Source organism: Sus scrofa, chromosome 9, assembly GCF_054392235.1.
Source record: "Sus scrofa isolate SSC_HxYL_T2T_F1_AM1 chromosome 9, Sscrofa_HxYL_maternal_Yorkshire_Landrace_v2.0, whole genome shotgun sequence".
Classification (NCBI taxonomy): Eukaryota; Metazoa; Chordata; class Mammalia; order Artiodactyla; family Suidae; genus Sus; species Sus scrofa.
In genome coordinates, this window is record NC_139391.1 from 17,038,823 (window position 1) to 17,061,853 (window position 23,031).

The 23,031-nt window shown below is 37.2% G+C and overlaps 1 protein-coding gene across 1 annotated transcript in view; it reads right to left on the reverse strand.

The window, feature by feature from the left end:
* Nucleotides 1–23,031, reverse strand: part of PRCP (prolylcarboxypeptidase) — a 72,706-nt gene that overhangs the window by 11,755 nt on the left and 37,920 nt on the right. The window contains exons 2-6 of the mRNA XM_021062572.2: nucleotides 22,244–22,384; nucleotides 17,181–17,282; nucleotides 13,159–13,340; nucleotides 12,793–12,950; nucleotides 11,699–11,871 (exon numbers count right to left, since the gene is read on the reverse strand). Coding sequence (XP_020918231.2) covers nucleotides 11,699–11,871; nucleotides 12,793–12,950; nucleotides 13,159–13,340; nucleotides 17,181–17,282; nucleotides 22,244–22,384 — 756 coding nt within the window. The remainder of the gene's footprint in view (nucleotides 1–11,698; nucleotides 11,872–12,792; nucleotides 12,951–13,158; nucleotides 13,341–17,180; nucleotides 17,283–22,243; nucleotides 22,385–23,031) is intronic.

Here is a 23,031-nt window from a genome sequence, read left to right on the forward strand (position 1 = left end):
TGTGGATGGAAATTTCCATCTGAGGTTAGTTGAATCCATGGATGGGAGACCCACAGATAGAGAGGCCCACTGACTATACTGAGTGTAGTAACCTATAAAAGACGTGAGCATCTCTGGATTTTGGTATACAAAGGGACTCCTGGAACCAGTCCCCTACAGATACCATGGATACTGAGGGAAGACTCTATTCCATTAAGAATTTTGGGAACAAAGAGGGAATAAAGTTTTCAAAAAAATACTTATGCAGGCAAAACCTAAGTACTATTTCCATGCTTATTCAAAGACTAGTAATTCAGAAGGAGCTATTCAAATACCTTTATTAAAGATCTACAGGATGCACAAAATACCAATGTAAATGTTAAGTTGAACCATATGAAACTGCCATGTTTATAAGTCAAACACAGATATTGGCATACTTGGTTCAATCTCAAAATACTTCAGCTAAAGCCTGGTAATTTGCAGATATTACCTACCTGATGGAGCAAGCATTTGGTCTTGATTATTTATGTGGGGGCTATGATCTAATCGGATAAGGAAAAGGAAACTACCAATCAAGTTCCATCCAAAATACTCAGTACTGAGGTAGGTAAGCCCCTGTACTATATGCCCTAATTATTTTGTTGACACTAGCAAATAGCATCTTCTAAACAATTTCTCCATAAAGTACAACATTCCTGCTTGGGCCATAAATCCACTGATATGTAGGCAGCTGGGGCTGAGCCGGTCAGTAAAACTACCAACTGTTCCTTGAGATCAGGTGCTTTCCTTACAATGACCCACGAAGAAACATATAATAACCACCCTCATTTCACAAGGAAGGAAACAAGCTTAGAGAGGTCTGGCTACAGATACATATATTAAAAACCATGAATATAGGTTCTGAACCCAGACTTTGGCTACAAAGTCCTATATAACAATGCCTCCTTGATACACATAACAATAATAATATTTATTGTTATTATCATATAACTAGTATCATTTAGTGTTTATTATACACCAAGTCCTATTAAATCCCCATAATGACTCCCATAAGCATTACATTGATTATTATCCCCATTTTGCAGATGTGCTTTAGGAAACTAAAGCAGAGAGAGGTTAAGAAAATTCTTCAAGGAGTTCCCATTGTGCTTCAGCAGATAGGAAACCCGACTAGCATCCCTGAGGACCTGAGTTCGATCCCCGGTCTTGCTCAGTGGGTTAAGGATTTGGCGCTACAGTGAACTGTGGTGTAGATCGCAGACGTGGCTCAGATCCTGTGGTGCTGTGGCTGTGGTGTAGGCTGGCAGCTGTAGCTCCGATTGGACCCCTAACTGGGAACCTCCATATGGCCGCGGGTGTGGCCCTGAAAAGACAAAAAGATTAAATAAACACACCAAAAAAAAAAAAAAAAAAGAAAGAAAGAAAGAAAGAAACTTCTTCAAAGCACATAGCTAGGAAGTAGCTGAACTGGTATTTCAGATCGACCCCTAGCCTGAGAACCTCCATATACCACAGATGCAGCCCTAAAAAGAACAACAACAACAACCAAAAAAATGCAGACTCACTCTGAAGCTTCCATTTGTAACCACTACACCATGACACTACATACACACACTTAACTTTGACGTTATAGTGTAAGAGACAAATAACAACACAAACAGTACCTGAACATACCTGAAGCATCATGCTTAATTTTGTAAACAAGTAATTTTTATTTTTAGATTATATTTTTTCTGTTTTTTTTTGCTTTAGGTAAAAACTTAGAAGGAATTATGTGGCAATACAAAATTATGAAACTTGTTATCATGCAATAGTAAAAAGCAAACTGTAAAAGTAGAGTAAAATGAGATTCAAGAAATGTACAGACCTATTCTAATTCACTTCATGTTTCCTAGAACAATTCAGGAAACATTCAGAAAACCATAAAAAGACCATAAGAGAACCATTCTAATAATTCTGTTTTTTAAAGAGTAGAAATTATGGAGATAGTAGAACATTCTAACCTTAGTACTAATCTAATCAGCTCTGTACCCAAATATTTAGGTTCTGCCCTTTGACTCATGTATACTAGAAAAAATAAAGATAATGTATTGTTTAGTGTCCCTCTACCTATGAGGATAAGCATTTGAATAAGAGAAAGAACAAGAAGGTAAAGAAAATATTTTTTAAAGAAAAAGGAAAGAAGATAGGTTAAAAAAAAAAAAAAGACCAATTTCTTCTCAGAGAGTATGGTCCATCCACATTAGAGAAAGGATTAAGCAGATACATTCAGCTTTTCTAACAGATTTTCTTTCTCTAAGGCTTCAATACCCCTCTCACACTCACTCAGATAATCACATTAGTTTTGTCATTAAAAGCTCCCTTTTCATAGAATGCACCTAAACCGCTTAAACCACCCAGAGAGGTCGCATACATTATCAGACACCAAGACAAACGGAAGAGATTTTCCATTTTATGTCTTATTATTTCACTATATCTATCTGCATGCTCAGGAGACTAAGCCAAAAGACTTGATGAGTTATCAACTGAAAATGATTCCAAAATAAACAAATTCTACAGTATCCTTTAAAACGGCTCTTTAAGCTGAGAACTGAAAGCTAGTAATTTTTATGCTGACAGAGCAGTCAAATGACAGAGGGGTTTTCTATTTCCCTTTTCTCTTCTTCCTTGTGTTCTATCAGCCAAGTCCATGATTATTTCTGCATGAATGTTGCAGCTTCTGTTAACAGTAAACAAAAGCAAATGGAGTCCGAGTGTGCATGGTCCACAGATAAATCAGAAAGAATGATACTTGAGGTGACATGGAAAATGGCATTCAGTTGCTGCCTATTGATACTTCAGAACCGTATGAGATCCAGGCAGAATTGGAAATCGTCTGCTTTTTTTTCATAACCCAACTATAACATATTATCTCACCATCCTAAGCCTGAGTTACAGACTCAGAAAAGGACGGCTGTTTGTCAGCCCTTTAAAAAGGAGGAAGTGTATCAGAGGGAGGAGGAGTCCTGGTTAAATGGAACTATCCAAGTGAAAGAGCGCTCCCCAACTGGGTAGTGTTCCAGGGATTAGGGGGTTGGGAGAACAGAGAGAGGGTCAAGAAAGGAGAAACAGAATGAACAGTGATAAAAAGTGATCTTACGCTAAAAGTCTGAGAGGAAGATAAGCAGTGGAAAAATTCTGAAATCGGATAGGATGAAATTAGAGATAGATGTAAGCAATAGAAGTTTCTCAAGTAAAAGCCAAGGAAAAATTACTTTTGGTAGGGTGCAGACAGGAAACAGAATTACAAATATATCATCAGCAATCGAGAATTCTTTAATATGTCAAAAGATAAAGTTGGTCAAAAAAACATATTACCTAAAGGAAATGACAAGAACAAGTCCTGGATAAAAAAAAGTAAAAGGTAAATGTGAGGCAAAAACATAAAGTTATCTTGCCTTAAAAATAAACTTTTACCCGATAAATAAAATATATATTTAAATATATAAGTACAATTGTGTTAAAGACAGATGGCAAAACATCTTAAATACACTCCACTAGTTCTGAATGATTATTTAGGAGAAAGGATAGGATATACATTTACATTTAAGACTCAAAAGCAAAACATCACAAAAGGAACATTAAAGAAACAGAGAAAAAAATGGTTAGACTGTTCATTGTTCCAAATCATAAACAAATGAATATTAAAAGCTGTATTCCTCTGGCATTTTTTTCTAAGCCACATCAGCAAACTACAGGTTCCAGGCCAAGGCTAACCCACTGCCTGTCTTATAAACAGTATTATTGAAATATAGTCTTCCTCATTCATTTATATACTGTCTATGGTTATTCCTTGCTACACCTACAGAGTTGAGTAGCTGTGACAGTGTATGGCCTATGAAGCATAAAATATTTACTATCTAGTCCTTTGCAATAGTTTGCCAAATCCCAGTCTAAGTAACAAGGAAATTCCCCAAGTGTTTTTATCATTTGACAACTCAGTTGTTCTCCAAGCAGGCATAAAGATGCAAATGTAATTCTCACTTTATACACAGAGTGCAGAGTTAAATCCGATAGTTGTCACACTGTGGCAAGCAATCCACCCAAATCTTCAGTCAAGTCTTCTCCTAGTTCAGTGTAATGTGGGAGATCACAGGCTCTCAACAATGGTAGACTCAGATTCAAATCTCACTTCCACTTCCTCTGAGTTGAGCTTAAATTTCATCAACATAAAACTCAGATTATAACTCTTTTTTCCCCAACAGTATTTTTGTGGGGATTAAATAAGAGCATGTATATCAAAGTGTTTTATAAAAGAACAAAATAATGCCATTTGCAGCAACATGGATGGAACTAGAGACTCTCATACTAAGTGAAGTATGTCAGGAAGAGAAAGACAGATACCATATGGTATCACTTATACCTGGAATCTAATATACAGCCCAAATGAACCTTCCCACAGAAAAGAAACTCATGGACTTGGAGAATAGACTTGTGGTTGCCAAGGGGGAGGGGGAGGGAGTGGAATAGACTGGAAGTCTGGGGTTAATAGATGCAAACTATTGCTTTTGGGATGGATAAGCAATGAGATCCTGCTGTATAGCACTGGGAACTATATCTAGTCCCTTGTAATGGAGCATGGTGGAGGATAATGTGATAAAAAGAATGTGTATGTGTGACTGGGTCACTTTGCTGTATGGTAGAAATTGACAGACCGCTGTAAACCAACTATAATGGAAAAAATAAAAATCATTAAAAAAATTTTTAAAAAGAAAGTGTTTTATAAAAAGTAAAATAATATAGAAAGATAAGATGTTATTAGCACATACACATTTATGGATACTAATTGGTTCAGGTTTAGTTTGTTCTCATTATTTTGATCCAGGTTTTCTTACCCTGAGAAAGGTTTGCTCTTTAAAATAACTGTATAGGAGTTCCTGTTGTGGCTCATTGGAAATGAATCCGACTAGTATCCATGAGGATGCAGGTTTGATCACTAGACTCACTCAGTGGGTTAAGGATCTGGCGTTACCATGAGCTTGGTGTAAGTTGCAGATGCGGCTCAGATCCTGAATTGCTATGGCTGTAGCGTAGACTAGCAGCTGTAGCTTGGATTAGATCCCTAGCCTGGGAACTTCTATATGCTGCAGCCCTAAAAAGCAAAAAACAAAACAAAAAAACTGTGTAGTGTCAAAATTCAACTTAATTCAGTATACATTTACCTCTAGCCTGCTTTATATAAGATACTGGTCATTCCATTTTTGTTTGTTTGTTTGTTTGTTTTGCTTTTTCTAGGGACACTCATGTGGCATGTGGAAGTTCCCAGGCTAGGGGTCAAATCAGAGCTGCTGCTGCCAGCCTACACCACAGCCACAGCAACGCAGGATCTAAGCTGCATCTGCGACCTACACCACAGCTCACAGCAATGCCGGATCCTTAACCCACTAACCAAGGCCAGGGATCAAACCCACGTCCTCATGGATGCTAGTCAGTTTTGTTACCTGCTGAGCCACAATGGGAATCCCCATTCCACTTTTTAGATGAAGAAATATATCTCTAATAGCAAACAATCTTGTTCCATTATAAAGTTTCAAGCAAGGTTTGTATTTAATAATTAAAAGGAACAGTTAAAAGTGCTTTGGGGGAGAAGGCTCAAATCAATTAAGTTAGAAATGAAAAAGGAGAAATTACAACTGACACCACGGAAATACAAAGGATCATAAGAGACTACTACATGTAACTATACACTAATAAGGCGAACAAGCTAGAAGAAATGGACAAATTCTTATAATGGTACAACCTTCCAAGACTAAACCAAGAAGAAATAGAAAAGATGACTAGACCAATCGCAAGAATTGAAATTGAAACTGTGATTTAAAAACTTACAACAAACAAAAGTCCAGGACCAGATGGCTTCACAGGAAAATTCTATCAAACATTTAGAGAAGAGTTAACCCTTATCTTTCTGAAGCTCTTCCAAAAAATTGCAGAGGAGAGAACACTCCCAAACTCATTCTATGAGGCCACCATCACTCTGATACCAAAACTAGACAAAGACACCACATACACAAAAAAATTACAGGCCAATATCATTGATGAAGATACATGCAAAAATCTTCAAACCAAATTCAACAAGACATTAAAAGGGTCATACACCATGATCAAGTAGAATTTGTCCCAGAGATACAAGGATTATTCAATATCTGCAAGTCAATCAACATGATATACCACATTAACAAACTGAAAAATAAAAACCATATGGTTATCTCAATATGATGCAGAAAAATAGATGCAGAAAAAGCTCTTAACAAAATTCAACATCCATTTCTCATAAAAATTCTCTGGAAAGTGAGCATAGAGGAACCTACCCCAACATGATAAAGGCTATATATGATGAACCCATAGCTAACATCATTCTCAATGGTAAAAAGTTGAAAGCATTTCCTCTAAGATAAAGAACAAAACAAAGATGTCTATCCTCACCACTCTTACTCAATATAGTTTTATAGGTCCTAGCTATAGCAATCAGAGAAGAAAAAGAAATAAATGGAATACAAATTGGAAAAGAAGTAAAACTGAAGAAAACCCTAAAGAAAACTACTAGAGCTCATCATGAATTTGGTAAAGTTGAAGGATACAAAATTAATACACAGAAATAACTTCCATTCCTATCTATACACGAACAACAAAAGATCACTTACAATCACATCAAAAAGAATAAAAAACCTAGGAATAAACCTACCTAAAGAGGCAAAAAACCTGTACTCTGAAAATTATAAGACACTGATAAAAAAAAATCGAAGGTAACATAAATAGACACAAAGAAATACCATGTGCTTGGATTGGAAGAATCAATATTGTCAAAATGACTATGTTATCTAAGTCAATTTAGAGATTCAGTGCAATTCCTATTAAATTACCAATGGTATTTTTCACAGAACTAGAAAAAAAATTAAAATTTGTATAGAAACACAAAAGAGTCCGAATAGCCAAGGCAATCTTAAGAAATAAAAACAGGAGTTCCCATCATGGCTCAGCAGTAATGAACCCAACTGGTATCTATGAGGATGCAGGTTCAATCCCTGGCCCTCCTCAGTGGGTTAAGAATCTGGCGTTGCCATGAACTGCAGTGTAGGTCACAGACATGGCTCAGATCTAGAGTTCTTGTGGCTATGGTGCAGGTCAGCATCTACAGCTCTGATTTGACTCCTAGCCTGGGAACTTCCATATGCCATGGGTATGGCCCTAAAAAAGAAAAAAAAGAAAGAAAGAAAGGAAGGAAGGAAGGAAGGAAGGAAGGAAGGAAGGAAGGAAGGAAGGAAGGAAGAAAGAAAGAAAGAAAGAAAGAAAGAAAGAAAGAAAGAAAGAAAGAAAGAAAGAAAGAAAGAAAGAAAGAAAGAAAGAAAGAAAAACAGAGCTGGAGGAAACAGGTTCCTTGGCTTCAGACTACAAAGCTACAGACATCAAAACAGTATGGTACCGGCATAAAAACAGAAATATAGATCGGTGGAACAGGAAAGAAAACCTGGAAATAAACCCACGCACCTATAGTCAATTAACCTATAACACAGGAGGCAAGAATATACAATGGAGGAAAAAGAGTCTCTTTAATAAGTGGTGCTGGGAAAACTGGACAGCTACACATAAAAGAGTTAAATTAGGAATTCCTGCTGTGGCTCAGCGGCAACAAACCTGATGAGCATCCATGAGGATGCGGGTTCAATCCCTGGCTCTGCTCATTTGGTTAAGGATCCAGTGTTGCAGGGAGCTGTGGTGTAGGTCACAATGCACAGATTCCACATTGCTGTGGCTGTGGCTGTGGTGGCAGCTGTGGCTCTGATTCGACCCTTAGCCTGGGAACTTCCATTTGCCATGGTACAGCCCCCCCAAAAAAAGAGTGAAATTAGAACATTCTCTTATGTCATACACAGAAATAAAATCAAAATGGACTAAAGGCCTAAATGTAAGGCCAGAAAGTATGAAACTCCTAGAAGAAAACACAGCCAAAACACTCTTTGACAGAAATCACAGCAATATCTTTTATTATCTACCTCCTAGAGTAATGAAAATAAAAATAAACAAGTGGGGTCTAATTAAACTTAAAAGTTTCTGCATGGTAAAGGAAACCATAACCAAACAAATAAAACATCAAAACGACATCCTATAGAATGTGAGAAGATATTTTAAAATGAAGTGACTGACAAGAGATTAATCTCCAAAATACATAAACATCTCATAAGGCTTTATATCAAAGAAAACAAGCAATTCAACCAAAAAATTGTCAGAAAATCTAAGTAGACATTTCTCCAAAGAAGACATATAGATAGCCAAAAAGCATATGAAAAGATGCTCAATATCACTAATTATTAGAGAAATGCAAATCAAAACTACAGTAAGATACCCCCTCACACCAGTCAGAGTGGCCAGCATCAAAAAATCTACAAACAATAAATGCTGGAGAGGGTGTGGAGAAAAGGGAAACCTCTTACACTGTTGGTGGGAATGTAAATTGGTACAACCACTGGGGAAAACAGTAATGGAAGTTCCTTAAAAAACCTAAATATAGGAGTTCCCGTCGTGGCGCAGTGGTTGACGAATCCGACTGGGAACCATGAGGTCGCGGGTTCAGTCCCTGCCCTTGCTCAGTGGGTTAACGATCTGGCGTTGCCGTGAGCTGTGGTGTAGGTCGCAGACGCGGCTCGGATCTAGCGTTGCTGTGGCTCTGGCGTAGGCCAGTGGCTACAGCTCCGATTGGACCCCTAGCCTGGGAACCTCCATATGCCGCAGGAGCGGCCCAAAGAAATAGCAAAAAGAGAAAAAAAAAAAAAAAAAAAACCTAAATATAGAACTACCATATGATTCAGTAATCCCACCCCGAGAATCTATCCAGAGAAAACTGTAATTCAACAAGATGTTCATTACAGTACTAGTTACAATAGCCAAGACATGAAAGCAACCTAAATGTCCACTGACATAGGAATGAATAAAGAAGATACAACAGAACATTACTCAGCAACAAAAACATGAAATAATGCCCTCTGAAGCAACATGGATGAACCTAGAGATTATTGTACTAAGTGAAGTTAGACAGTGAAAGACAAACATCATATGATATCACTTATGTGTGGAATCTTTAAAAAAAAAAAAAAAAAAAAAAGAAGGATAGAAATAAACTTATTTGCAGAACAGAAACAGACCCACAGACTTTGAATAACTTCTGGTTACCAAAGAGGACAGGTGGGATGGGGAAGGTTGAACTGGGGATTTGGGACTGGCATGTGCACACTGAGGTAAATGGAATGGTTGGCTGATGGGAACCTGTTGTATAGCACAGAGATACTCTGTAATAATCTATGTGGGAAAAAAATCAGAAAGAATGGATGTTTGTTTATGTATAACTGAATCACTCTGTTGTGCAGCAGAAACTATCACAACCTTGTAAATCAACTGTACTTCAAAAAAAAATTTTTTTTAATGGGAAAAAAAGATGCAGTATATATATACAATAGAATATTATTCAGCCATAAAAAAGAATGAAATAATGCCATTTGCAGCAACATGGATGGACCTAGAGATTATCACACTGAGTGAAGTAAGTCACGCAAAGACAAATATCATATGATATCACTTATATGTGGAATCTAATAAAAATTGATAGAAAAGAACTTATTTAAAAAACAGAAACAAACTCACAGATTTCAAAACCAATCTTGGAGTTCCCATTGTGGCTCACTAGAAACAAATCTAACTAGTATCCATAGGCCGAGGATTCAATCCCTGGCCTCACTCAGTGGATTAAGAATCCAGCACTGCTGTGAGCTGTGATGTAGGTCGCAGACACGGCTCAGATCTGGCATTGCTGTGGCTGTGGTGTAGGCCACCAGCTGCAGCTCCGATTGGACACCTAGCCTGGGAACCTCCATATGCTACAGGTGTGGCCCTAAAAAGACAAAAACAGGGAGTTCCCGTCGTGGCACAGTGGTTATGAATCCGATTAGGAACCATGAGGTTGCGGGTTCAGTCCCTGCCCTTGCTCAGTGGGTTAACGATCCGGCGTTGCCGTGAGCTGTAGTGTAGGTCGCAGACGCGGCTTGGATCCTGCGTTGCTGTGGCTCCAGCGTAGGCCGGTGGCTACAGCTCCAGCTGGACCCCTAGCCTGGGAACCTCCATATGCTGCGGGTGCGGCCCTAGAAAAGACAAAGAAAAAAACAAAAAAACAAAAAACAATCTTATGGTTACCACAGGTGAAACCACTGGGGGCAGAAAGAAACAACTGGGAGGGTAGGAATAACATGTGCACACTAACAAGAACCTACTGTATAGCACAGGAAAAATCTACTCAATAGTTGGTAATAACCCATATGGGAAAAAAGAATGGATATATTTATATGTATGACTGAGTCACTTTGCTGTATACCTGAAACTAATACTACATTGTAAATCAACTATACTCCAATAAAATTAAATTTAAATAAAATAAAATAGATAAATAAAAAGGATCTACTGTATAGCACAGGGAAATCTATTCAATACTCTATAATAACCTATATGGGAAAAGAATCTGAAAAGGAATAGATATATGTATATGCATAACTGATTTACTTTTCTGTATACCTAAAACTAACACATCATAAGTAAACTATACACTAATAAAATTTAAAAAAATGAATAAACGAAATGAAAGTACATGAACTCTCTTGTGGCTCAGTGGGTTAAAGATACAGTGTTGTCACTGCTGTGGCTCTAGTTACAGCTGTGGCACAGGTTCATTCCCTGGCCTGGGAAGCTGCACATGCTGCAGGTGCAGCAAAAAATAATGAATAAATAAATAAATATGCTTTTTAAATCTGGTTCTTGTATTACTAATTCTATCTACATTTACAGTGCTCATTCTAGATGTAGAGTCCATTATATTATCTAAGTTTAATAACCATCAAGTTGGCCAGCCTTTTTTTTTTTAAACTAAGAGAAGTGCTCTTTACAAAGTAATACTTAAAAAGAATACATACAATAAAGAATTTTAGCATGAAAACAACCTTAAAATTTATTGTCACGTGTCTTTATACTTTCCAGAGTGTTTTCACATCCACTATTTTATTTGATCCTCAGCACAATCCTATTGAGAGCCTAAGTGTCATTATCTCATTCTGCAGAGGAAGACATGGAGACCCAAGGAGAGACAGCTGGTAGGTGGTAGTTCTGGACAAGGGTCCAGAGTCAAGTGCTCTTTCCACTCTACTTTACTATGTGGGGAATCATGCTTTAGAATGCTTTAGCAGTTGAATGAATCACAGAACTATGATAGCAGCTGCCATAAGCTCTGACCATGTATTACCTGTTCTATGGGTCTCACATAAATAAACAGTGTGTATGAAGTGCACAGAAGATGAAGCAGCATATAGCAGTTATTCAATCAACAGCAACCACTGGTCTTATTTCTTAATAATGAGTCAGTTCTTAGTTCTAAGAGTTGTAATTCATATCACTCTGTAATCTATGAATTTTATCTCCATTATTCAAAAGAGGAAATTGAGGTTCAAAAGAGCTAGATAACATTTCCAAGTCTGAGTCATCAGTAAGTGACAGAAGCCAGGATTCCTGCCTAGGCTTGAAGTTTGACTAACTCTGGAGCCCCTTTGTCACTGAGACATCCTCTGATGCTAAAAGTCAGAGAATGCACCAAAAAGACAGAGAGAGAGAGGATATTATTTAAAGTGATGAAAGGTCACTTTGCTGTTACCTTGATAGGCCAAGCAGGCAAAGGCTGCAGAAAGTCAGACTCATAAGGGTAGTCCACCATTGCCAGATTGACCCAAGTTTCAGAAATCCAGTCTTTCAAACGCTGAACATCCTGAGAATTTGTTAACGGAGTGCATAAGTGAAGGACTTCAGAAAGCCAATGCAAACCAGTGCCTGAGAATAGAATCACATTGTTGGAATATAAAAAGCACTGCTCAACAGAAGGGCTTTACAGATCATTTATTTCTCACTTGGTAAAATGAGTTTTAGAAAACTCAGTCTTCTATACAATTTCTCCAAGAATGCTTTTTCAACATTCAACAAAATATTTTTAGAACAAGTAGATAATCCCATGGTAGATAAGTTGCCTATCTTCATGGAGCTTACGAGAATTAGTATTCTGAATCATTCCCTTTTGTAAATAAAACAAATGGAACACTACAGAGCAATGACAATGCAAAAATTACAACTAAAGAAAAACAAATGGATTTGACAAATGCAGAGTTGCGCAAAAGACAGAAGAGGAAAAAATATATACTATGCAATTCCAATTACTGAAAAATTCAAGAGAAAGCAAAATTAACCTATGGTTCTAGAATTTAGGATAGTGATTATCCTGACAAATGCAGAGGTAGTAACTGCAAAGAACATGAGGGAATTTCTGAGGAGATTTATTGATCAGCATGCTGATTATGCTATATATTTGCTTTGCTAAAATTCACCAAGCTGTGTGTCTTGATTTATGTACTTTTCTATATGTCATACTTAAATATATATATTATACTTAAACAAAAAGTTTACTTCAAAAATGGCAAGTATTAAATTTAATGCATAAAAGGTAAAAATACACACACACAATTCCATTCTCTTAATTAAACCTTACCCTTTCTTAAAAAATTTAATTTAATTTAATTTAAAGAAAACAATCCATCACTGCCATGAGCTGTGGTGTAGGTTGTAGACTCGGCCCGGATCGGGCGTTGCTATGGCTCTGGAGTAGTCCGAAGGCTACAGCTCCAATAAGACCCCTAGCCTGGGAACATCCATATGCCACGCGTGTGGTCCTGAAAAGAAAAAAAAAAAAAAAAAACTTACCCTTTCTTGCAAGTCGATTAATGGCATCCCAGGACCTGCGGATGGTCTCTGAACAATTTGGGCCACTTTCCCTAAAATCTTTAGTTACAGTCTTCATAAATATACCACAAGGTACCAAATTCTCAAAGTGCCAAATGGGGGCAGAGGATGCAAGAGCTCTAAATGGTAAGAACAAGGAAGGATAAAAGAAAAAAATATAACTCATCAAATTCAAGTTTTAAAATTTAAACTGATGCTGAACAAAAATGGTGAGAAAAATGACAGGTGTTAATGAAACAGAAATTAGAAATCTCAGTACAATAGAATAGAACATGTTTGCCTTGACAATTATTAAGAAGTGCTCATGTCCAGTGTAAATGCATTTACCCAACCACCATATGAGGGTACTTCATCCTGAACCAGGCTGCAAGCATGCCACCGTAAGAGCCCCCAAGAGCAATAACAGGTTGATTTTCAGTTCCTGGGATTTTTCTTTTCAAGTGTCTGATTAACTCTGCAAAATCAGCCAGAGCTTGTTCTGATGTCAGAAAATTCAAGTGTCTGGAATCCTAAGAAAAATAACAAAGAACATGTGAATAAATGTGCACATTATAGCAGCTTAGGCATAACCTAGATCCAGAAAAAAGCCAGATAAGCTTTTCGCCAAATAGAATTTCTAGGCAACTGAGTTAAAACACCCAATCAAAGCAATAGCAAGGCTGATTTAAACAACTCATGAAAAAATGATTTTAAGTTTGTGGGAAGAAGAGCAGGTATTTTGCATTCAAATGTAATTTCTATTAAATGCTATTTATCAAAGATCTTATTGAGATAATAGAAACAACAGAGATAAACTATGAGTAACATTTGACAACAAATATGATGGAATACAATACTAATCTTAACAGACAACTACTCTTAACATCTATTTCAAATCTGGAAACATAACACAATGGCTACCATATAAGCAAAGGTAAAATAAATCCTGTGGGAAATTGCAGTAAGAATCATCCGTAAAATCATCCTTCCTCATCAGAAAGATTATGTTTGATATACCAAAAACTGGAAAAAATAGTCAGCCTGTTGTACAAAATTGAGTTAACAAAAAAAAAAAAGCAACTGGAGTTCTTGTCGTGGCTCGGCGGTAACGAACCCAACTAGGATCCATGAGGACACGGGTTCAATCCCTGGCCTCACTCAGTGGGTTAAAGGATCCAGCGTTACCACGAGCTGTGGTCTAGGTCACAGACATGGCTTGGATCCCGTGTTCCTGTGGCTGTGGTGTAGGCTGGTAGCTATAGTTCCTATTTGATCCCTAGCCTGGGAACTTTCAGATGCTGCGGGTGTGACCCCAAAAAGACAAAAAAGAAAAAAAAAGAAACCTATTGAAAAACTATTTTCAGACACTGGAAAAATAGGTAACACAAGACACTGATCCTGAGAGAAAGATACTCAGCAAAAAAGTTTCATGATCATGTAGTTCTCTGCTGAGGGAGAATTTCGTCAATGCAATGTAGGGAGGTGGAAAGGAGAGTGCTGCTAAGCTGAGGAGGCTAATGAGGTGTCTCTTTTAAAAGGGGAAGCCTAATTCTCTCCCTTTGAACTTGGGCTGGACTTAGTGACTTGGTTTTAATGAATAGAATATGGCAGAAGTGATATGTGACTTCCAGTGTCAGGTCATAAAAAGCACTACAGTTTCAAATGGGAGTAAGGGATTAAAAGATACACACTACTGTGTATAAAGTAAGCTACAAGGATACATTGTACCACACAGGGGATATAGCCAATATTTTATAATAATGATAAATGGAATATAACATTTAAAAATTGTGAATCACTATACTAAAAAAAAAAAAAAAAAAAAAAAAAAAACAAGCCACTGCAGTTTCTACCTTGCTCTCTTGTACTGTGAACTCTGAGGGAAGCTAGCTGCCATGTCATGAGGTCACTCAAGCAGGCCTTTGGAAAAGCCCTGGAGGGGATAAACTGAAGCCTCTTGTTAATACCCGGCACTAGTAGTTTGTCACTCATGTAGATCCTCCCTATGCAGAGAAGGTCCTCCAGCCTAAGTCAAGCCTTCAGATGACTAAAGCACCAGCTGACTTCTTACTGTCATGAGATTCCCTGAAACTGAACCACCTCACTGAGCCAGTCCTAATTTCTTACTCATGCGAACTGTGAGATAACAAGTATTTATTATGGTTTTAAGCTACTAAGGTTTGAGGTAAACTGTCATGTAGCAATAGACAACTAATATAGCTACATACACATATTAGGCTACCCTACTTGACCTTCATGCTTTGGTCTCACCACTCTGATGGCTCCCACCAGCTGGTACATTTCAGAACCAGAGATTTCCATCTTTCCTCTTTCCTATGTATGTCACCTATTTTTAACCTTCCCCTTCATCCAAGATGTACACTATCTGACTTCCTACCTTCACTCTAATTGTCGGTCACTGCTGTTTACTTCCAGTTTTCACAGCACTATGTTTAGCTGAGTGCAGTTTTTTCCCAATTCTCACAATATATTTGTAATATTCCCCCGTGCTACTGACAAATTCTGTGAGCACATGAAGGGAAGAAAGACCCAAAGTGAGCCCTTAGCTCCATTTGCTAAGAAAGTACGAACCACAGGGACCTAGGAAAGGAGGTTATGTTTCCATCTGCAACAAACTACTTCCTCACGGTTTCAGGACCTGTCAGCTCCCCTAATTAGATAATTATGCAAAATAATAAGCTAAGGAATAGAGTTTTCCATGCCGCTCTGCTTTTCATTTATAACACAAGGACTTTACTTATTTATAATATGAGATAATAAACTCTCTGAAAACAAAAATAACCTTTTTCAAAACAAGCCTAGAAAATGACTGGCACCAAGTTCTTCTGACTCAGAGTTCTCCAAAAGCATGGTATGTGTATACTGATGGTATACATGGTGATCTTAGGCAGTGGGTAAGCATTTTTAATTTAATACTTGTTTTATTTTAATGTAATTTAGAAAAAAATAGTACATAAAGCCCTTATTAAGATAACACTGTTTGAAAAGCAAGGTGTTTAAAGAAAACTAATCAGTAAATAATAATACAGATGGCTAATTCATACAGCCAGAATCATAAGGATAGTACATGAGAGACTCAGTTAAGGAAAAAGGTATCCTGGTTTACTAAGTGCAGATCTATGGCCGAGGCCAAAGGTCCTTGTAAGAACAGAAAGGGCAGAAGGGAATCCAAGTGGACAGTTGGCCTCACGGAATGATAGAGAAGATTTGTCCTTATTTGATTGAAGAACACCTTATTAAACAAATATTTGTATTCTCATTACATTTTTTCCAGGGGTAGACCCAATAATTTAAGTGTGTAATTTATAAAGCAGATTATTTACTGACAGTTTAAACAACAAAAAGTTCCCTCCACAGTCTCTTCAGCACAAATTAATATTCACTTGGAAAAGGCTAGCCTCATCACACTGAGTTAAAGACTGAGTTAAAAGCCTCAATCTGTTCAAATTATATATAAAGAGGAAGGATTATTCCCTTTTATCCACACCCTCTCCTGCATTTGTACACTGTTGGTGGGAATGTAAACTGTACAACCACTATGGAAAACGGTATAGATAGAAACATCTCAGAAAACTAAATAAAGAACTACTTTATGATCCAGCAATCCCACTCCTGGGCATATATCCAGACAGAACTATAATTCAAAAAGATACATGCACCCTATGTTCATTGCAACTCTTCACACTAGCCAAGACATGGAAACAGCCTAAATGTCTATCCTCAGATGAATGGATTAAGAAGATGTGGTATATATACACAATGGAATACCACTCAGCCATAAAAAAGAACAAAATAATACCATCCGCAGCAACATGGATGGAACTAGAGACTCTCATACTAAGTAAAGTAAGTCAGAAACAGAAAGACACATGCCATATGATATCACTTACTGGAATACAATATATAGCACAAATGAACCTATCTACAGAAAATAAACAAATTCTTGGACATGGAGAACAGACTGCAGTTGCCACGGGGGAGGAGGAGGGAGTGGGATGGACTGGGAGTTTGGGGTTAGCAGATGCAAACTATAGCATTTGGAGTGGATAAGCAATGAGACCCTGCTGTATATCTAATCACTTGTGATGGAACATGATGGAGAATAATATGAGAAAAAGAATATATATGTAAAACTAGTCACTTTGCTGTACAGCAGAAATTGACAGATCATTGTAAATCAACTATAATAATTTTTTTAAAAAGAGGAAGGATTAAATACAAATTACTGTAATTTCAGGTTAAAGCTACCATTTCTTTCTCACAGGGGGACATGTAATTAGAAAATGTTCTAAACCTAACTTTTTTATGAGAGAAAATGTTCTAAACTTAAATGTAGAAAGTATACTTACTTTGAATGAGTGGGCACCAAAGGGGAGGGACTCGCCATAGTATCGATGTTCAGCAAACACCAACATAGCTTTCAGTTCCTCAGCTACATCCCACATGAACCCCTAGGAGGAATTTGCAAATTCACAGGATAAAATCAGGATGCGAAAAAAGTCTGAATCTTTTTGCAACTCATATGAAATGAACATTAAACAAGATCAAAAAGAGGTCTCTGAGAAGCTCCACAATTCATACTTGTTCTACAGATAAGTGATATAATTGTCTCTTTGTTGCACTCACTCTCACAACACATTAGAGTGAAACAATTAAAAATAAGGAGCATGATAATGGGAGAAAAAAGAATGTATACATGTATGTGTAACTGGGTCACCATGCTGTACAGTAGAAAAAAAAATGTATTGGGGAAATAACAATTAAAAAAATTTTTTTTAATAAAATAAAATTTAAAAAATAAATAAGTCCAAGTTGCTCAACTAACAGTCATTCCAACTCTCCTTATTCCAACACTCCAGCCTCCCAATCAACACAATAAAATAGCCTTCAAATTGCACTGTATGCCAACGAACCTAGGAAAGAACTGAGGATAACTAAGTTATCGGTCTACTCACAGATAACTTTTAATTACACATAAAAGAAAAGAGTAGAAATAAACATACTGGACTCCTTGGGGTTTTATATTACTCTTATTTACATGAAGATAAATAGTAGCTAACAATAACTAATATTAATTGCTTACAACTTGTCAGACACTGTTCTAAACACTTTATACATATTAATTCACTTAATTATCACAATCTAAGAGATAGGCCCTTTCTTATCCCCATTTTACAGACAAGAACACTGAGGCACAAGAGTTTAAATAACCTGTGACAGTCACACAGCTAGAAAGTAGCAGAGCCAAGATCCAAGCACAGGCTGTCTGGCTCCAAACACAATCATCAAGTGCCATTAGAACTCCTTATTTCCACACATAATGCTGGTCATTAATCAACTACTGCATTTTTTTTTTTCACTTACCTCATGTTGTGCCTTCAGAATCTTTCTCAACAAAGCATTCTAGGTGGGCAACATCAATCAACTAGATTTAGATTTAGCACAAATTAAAACTACTTGTCATTCCTAGTGCATATTATTGCTTTTTAATGAGCTACTGCTCCCTAACAAGGACTAAGAACCTCTAAAAGTTTTTGTTTATTTTGACCAATATCATGGACAGTTAAAAGAGCTGTAAGCATGTGAGGATGGAGAATTTAACCTGATATCCGTCATGGTTCCAGTAACCTCCATCTTCTCTCTTAACACCCTGCCCATTCCCTGCCATGTATCTCCAGATCCTGTCACACCAGACCCTGTCACACCATGCCCTCCTCTGCCTGCCCTACTATGGCTTGCTGATCCCTGCCTCCTCTCAACACCACTGAGCTAGGTACCAATCTCTACTGCTTTGCTGCAATATTTGCTTAAGTGTATGTCTGATCCTACCAGACTATGAGCTTCTTAAGGGTAAGGATCATCCATCAAAACAGCCAAACCTCTGTATAGTTTTTGTTTGTTTGTTTGTCTTTTTTTTGCCTTTTCTAGGGCCGCTCCCATGGCATATGGAAGTTTCCAGGCTAGGGGTTGAATCAGAGCTGTAGCCACCGGCCTACACCACAGCCACAGCCACGCAGGATCCCAGCCGTGTCTGCAACCTACACCACAGCTCACGGCAATGCCAGATCCTTAACCCACTGAGCAAGGCCGGGAATCGAACCCGCAACCTCATGGTTCCTAGTTGGACTCGTTAACTACTGAGCCACCACGGGAATTCCACAGACCTCTGTATAGTTGATCTCAGGCTTTGAGAGAAAACAACTGATTTGTATCGTATAAAGTGATTATTTGCCCTGCATCTATTTCAGGGTATTTGATTTTTCAAAAAAGGTGCATGTAGGAGTTCCCGTCATGCCACAGTGGTTAACAAATCCAATCAGGAACCATGAGGTTGCAGGTTCAATCACTGGCCTTGCTCAGTGGGTTAAGGATCCGGCGTTGCCGTGAGCTGTGGTGTAGGTTGCAGACGCAGCTCGGATCCCGCATTGCTGTGGCTGTGGTGTAGGCCAGTGGCTACAGCTCCGATTAGACCCCTAGCCTGGGAACTTCCATGTGCCGTGGGAGTGGCCCCAGAAATGGCAAAAAGACAAAAAAAAAAAAAAAAGGTCCATGTAACATATTAACATTAAATAACATTATGTGCCAAGATGCTCTAAGTTCCTAATTCTTATTTTCCCTCATAACAACTCTTTGAACTAGGTATTAGTACTATATACATTTAACATGTGAAAACTGAGACACAGAAAAAGAAACTTGCTTCAAGGTACCAAGAACAGTGGCAACATCAGAATTCAAACCTCTTCAGTCTGTCTGACATCTTCACTCTTGAACACTAAGCTACACTGTTTCTCTCTCTCTTTTTTTTTTTCTTTTTTTTTATTCTTTTGTGGGTGTGGTATCTGTCCATCCATTCATCTATTTTTTCTTTCTATCTATCCATCCATCCATCTATCCTATCTAATCTATCATTTATCTATTAAAAATGACCCACATACCACCTATATCAGAGACATATATCACAGTGACTAAATTTTCTGAACCAAAAATTATGACATTATTCTTTGACAATAGAAAACTTTTTGAGACCAATGCAACAGGATCTTTAAAATCAAGGCTAAGTCAGAAAATCCAGGACATTTCATTGCTTAACATACTATCTGGGTTGAAAAATTAGAATTACAGAAAGACTAAAAAGTACAGCCCTAGAAGAGATAGACTGGAGGAAATTTGTCGTACAAGTCACTCCCCTGGGAACCTTATAATCTAGTCTTAACCTAGAAATGGGAACTGACAGCAGTAAAAAGTGAGAATAGATTTTTGCAAACTGTATGCAACACATTCCTCACATATCTTATTGTCCATTATAGCCTTATTCCTTCATCAAATTTTTTCTCATTCACTTAATAAATCTTTTTGTTTTTTATTTATTTATTTATTTTTAGCATTACACCAGGTACAAGGATCACGATGAGAGCAAAACAACCTCTTCCTCTTAACGTTTATCCAGTGGAGGAAAGAGGCTTTAGTCAAATAGTCTTATAAATTAATATGTAATACAGCTCTGGTAAGGGCTGTAAAGGCAATTATAAAGAATACACATAAGGTTGTGTAGGAAGGACCTGATCCAGTTTGGGAGGGTCAGAAAAGGCTTCCTGGAGGGAGAGAGTCTGAACCACAGAACCAGGGTTGAAGGAAATGACGAGGTAATGGAGGCAGGAGGTAGATACAGCTTTCCAGACAGGAAGGGCGTCCTGTGCAATATCCTGGAGGAAAGAGCAGTAAAACACATTCCATAGGCTCTGCTATACTTCTTTCAATAAATAAATGTCCATAGTATGTGAATATGCAACCCAAACATTTTAGTATGTAAGGAAGCTGAGACTAGAGCTGGGAAGGGGCAGACTGTCCTTCTAGGATCAGCTTTTGTTCTCCTCAGTTACCTGGAACTGTTCCTACCCTCAGTAGCATTTCCTTTCTACTACTTCTGAGGTCAGAGATTGCCAGCAAGACTTAAGTTATGCTGCAGTGCCTGTCAGAGCAGTGGTCTGTGGAGGCAGGAACAGCTGCCTATCTATGCTAAAGAACTGGAGCTGGGAAAATAACTACATAGGAGAAGCCACCCTGGCCTTGACATAAAAAAGAAATCATATAAGAAAGAGAAAGGGAGACAAGGCAGCCTCTGTTGTTTCACAGAATAAAAGAACAGGAATCTGATGGAAAATAAGTCTTGATTTTTATCTATTACTTACCTAAGAGAAACAGATATCTAGGACCTCAGTTCTTGGGGCATTATTTTATTTTTAACTAACATATTTAGACTACTAACATTCCTAAGGAAATAATCATAAATATGGAATATAATAACACATATAATTGGGTTCATAACTTTGTTTTCAATGCAGTTCAAACATTTATTGAGACCTCCTGAATACTAGGCACTTATGCAGGACATTACTGGTGGAGAAAAAATATGATCAGTCCCCACTTTAAGGTAATTTACAGACTAACCAGTTTTTGGCAGAAAGTTGGTACTTTCTTTATTATTTATTTTTTGCCACTCCCACAGCATACAAAAGTTCCCAAGCCAGGGATCGAACCTGCACAACATCGACCTGAGCCACAGCAGGGAGGATGTCAGATCCTTAACTGTTAGGCCATCAGGGAACTCAGAAAGTTGACATTTTCTAGTCTTAGCTCTGGCAGATTAAAAAGGAAAATTTCTTCCTTTCATGTGTCCTTTTAAATTAAGTTTTGGTAGTGGATTTAAGCATTATTATAAAAGATAATAGAACATATAGTCAGGGAAGTAAGCTAAAATTATATTATTTTTTATCCTCACAAATATAAGAAAAATGATAGAATAAGAAAGCTAAGCATATAGCTACAACTTCACCTTTGTCCATCCTATTTGACAATCAAAATTTGTACTTTTTAAAATTTGAATTGTTTTTACTTAGATTTTATCCATTTATTTAACAAATATTTATTTTAAAAAAAAAGCATATTTATTGAGCAACTACTATACGCCTAGCACAGTCCTGGCTCTGAGAATACGACACTGTACAAAATAATTCCTGCCCTTGTGTTTATGTTCTAGAGACAATCATAATAATAAACTATAATATTTTATAACATTCCTATTCACATCTCCCTCATATTCTTGTTCAATTGTGAAATAAGTAGAGATCTTTTTCATCTTTTAAAATTCAATTGTCGAAAAATAGCATTTCATTCTTTTCATGTGTAATTCTTTAAGACTAAACAAGCTTATTAGATATCTGTGTTTATTCTTTTGTGAACGACTTATTCATGTACTTTTGCTATTTTTCTATTATATATGAGTTCATCTTTTTGTTATTTAAAGAAATTCACAATACAGAAAGAGTTGGTCATATATACTGCAAAATACTTTTTTCAGTTGATCATACTAAAAAGGAAATTGAGCGCAAGAGTTCCACAAATCTGCACATACCGTATTATTGCAAAACCAGATAATGTCCCCTTCATTACCAGTGTAGAAAAGTATTGATCCACCATCTTTCCGCCAGTGTGTATCAGCTATTAAATACCGCTGTTTAAAAGTTTTATCAGTATTAAATCCAAAATGATCAACCTGTGACAAAAACAAAATAGATAAGACATATTTCAAAGAGAAGTAAAGATTAAAAAGTAATTATATTTACTCTTTCATTAAAACCAACCTATTTCCACAAAATCACAAAAAAAAAATTTAAACTTCATTTGGTTTATTTTGAATTTTTTTTATATTGTAAGATAGGACTTCCTTGTGGCTCATAATATATTGTAAGATAAAGCTATGTTACTGGTGGTCAAGATTTTCAGTGTAAGAGAAAAGATACAATTATAAAATTAAGTAGCTACTTAAAAACATAATAATGTTGGAGTTCCCATCATGGCACAGTGATTAACGAATCCATGAGGTTGCAGGTTCGATCCCTGGACTTGCTCAGTGGGCTGGGGATGTGGCGTTGCCGTGAGCTGTGGTGTGGGTCGTAGACGTGGCTTGTATCCCACGTTGCTGTGGCTCTGGTGTAGGCCAGTGGCTACAGCTCCAATTAGATACCTAGCCTGGGAACCTCCATATGCCACGGGAGCGGCTTGAGAAAAGGCAAAAAGACAAATAATAATAATAATAATGTTAAAACTGAATTGAAAACAGCAATATGACCCTACTAATTTTTAAAATACAGACATTCCGGAGTTCCCGTCGTGGCTCAGTGGTTAACGAATCCGACTACG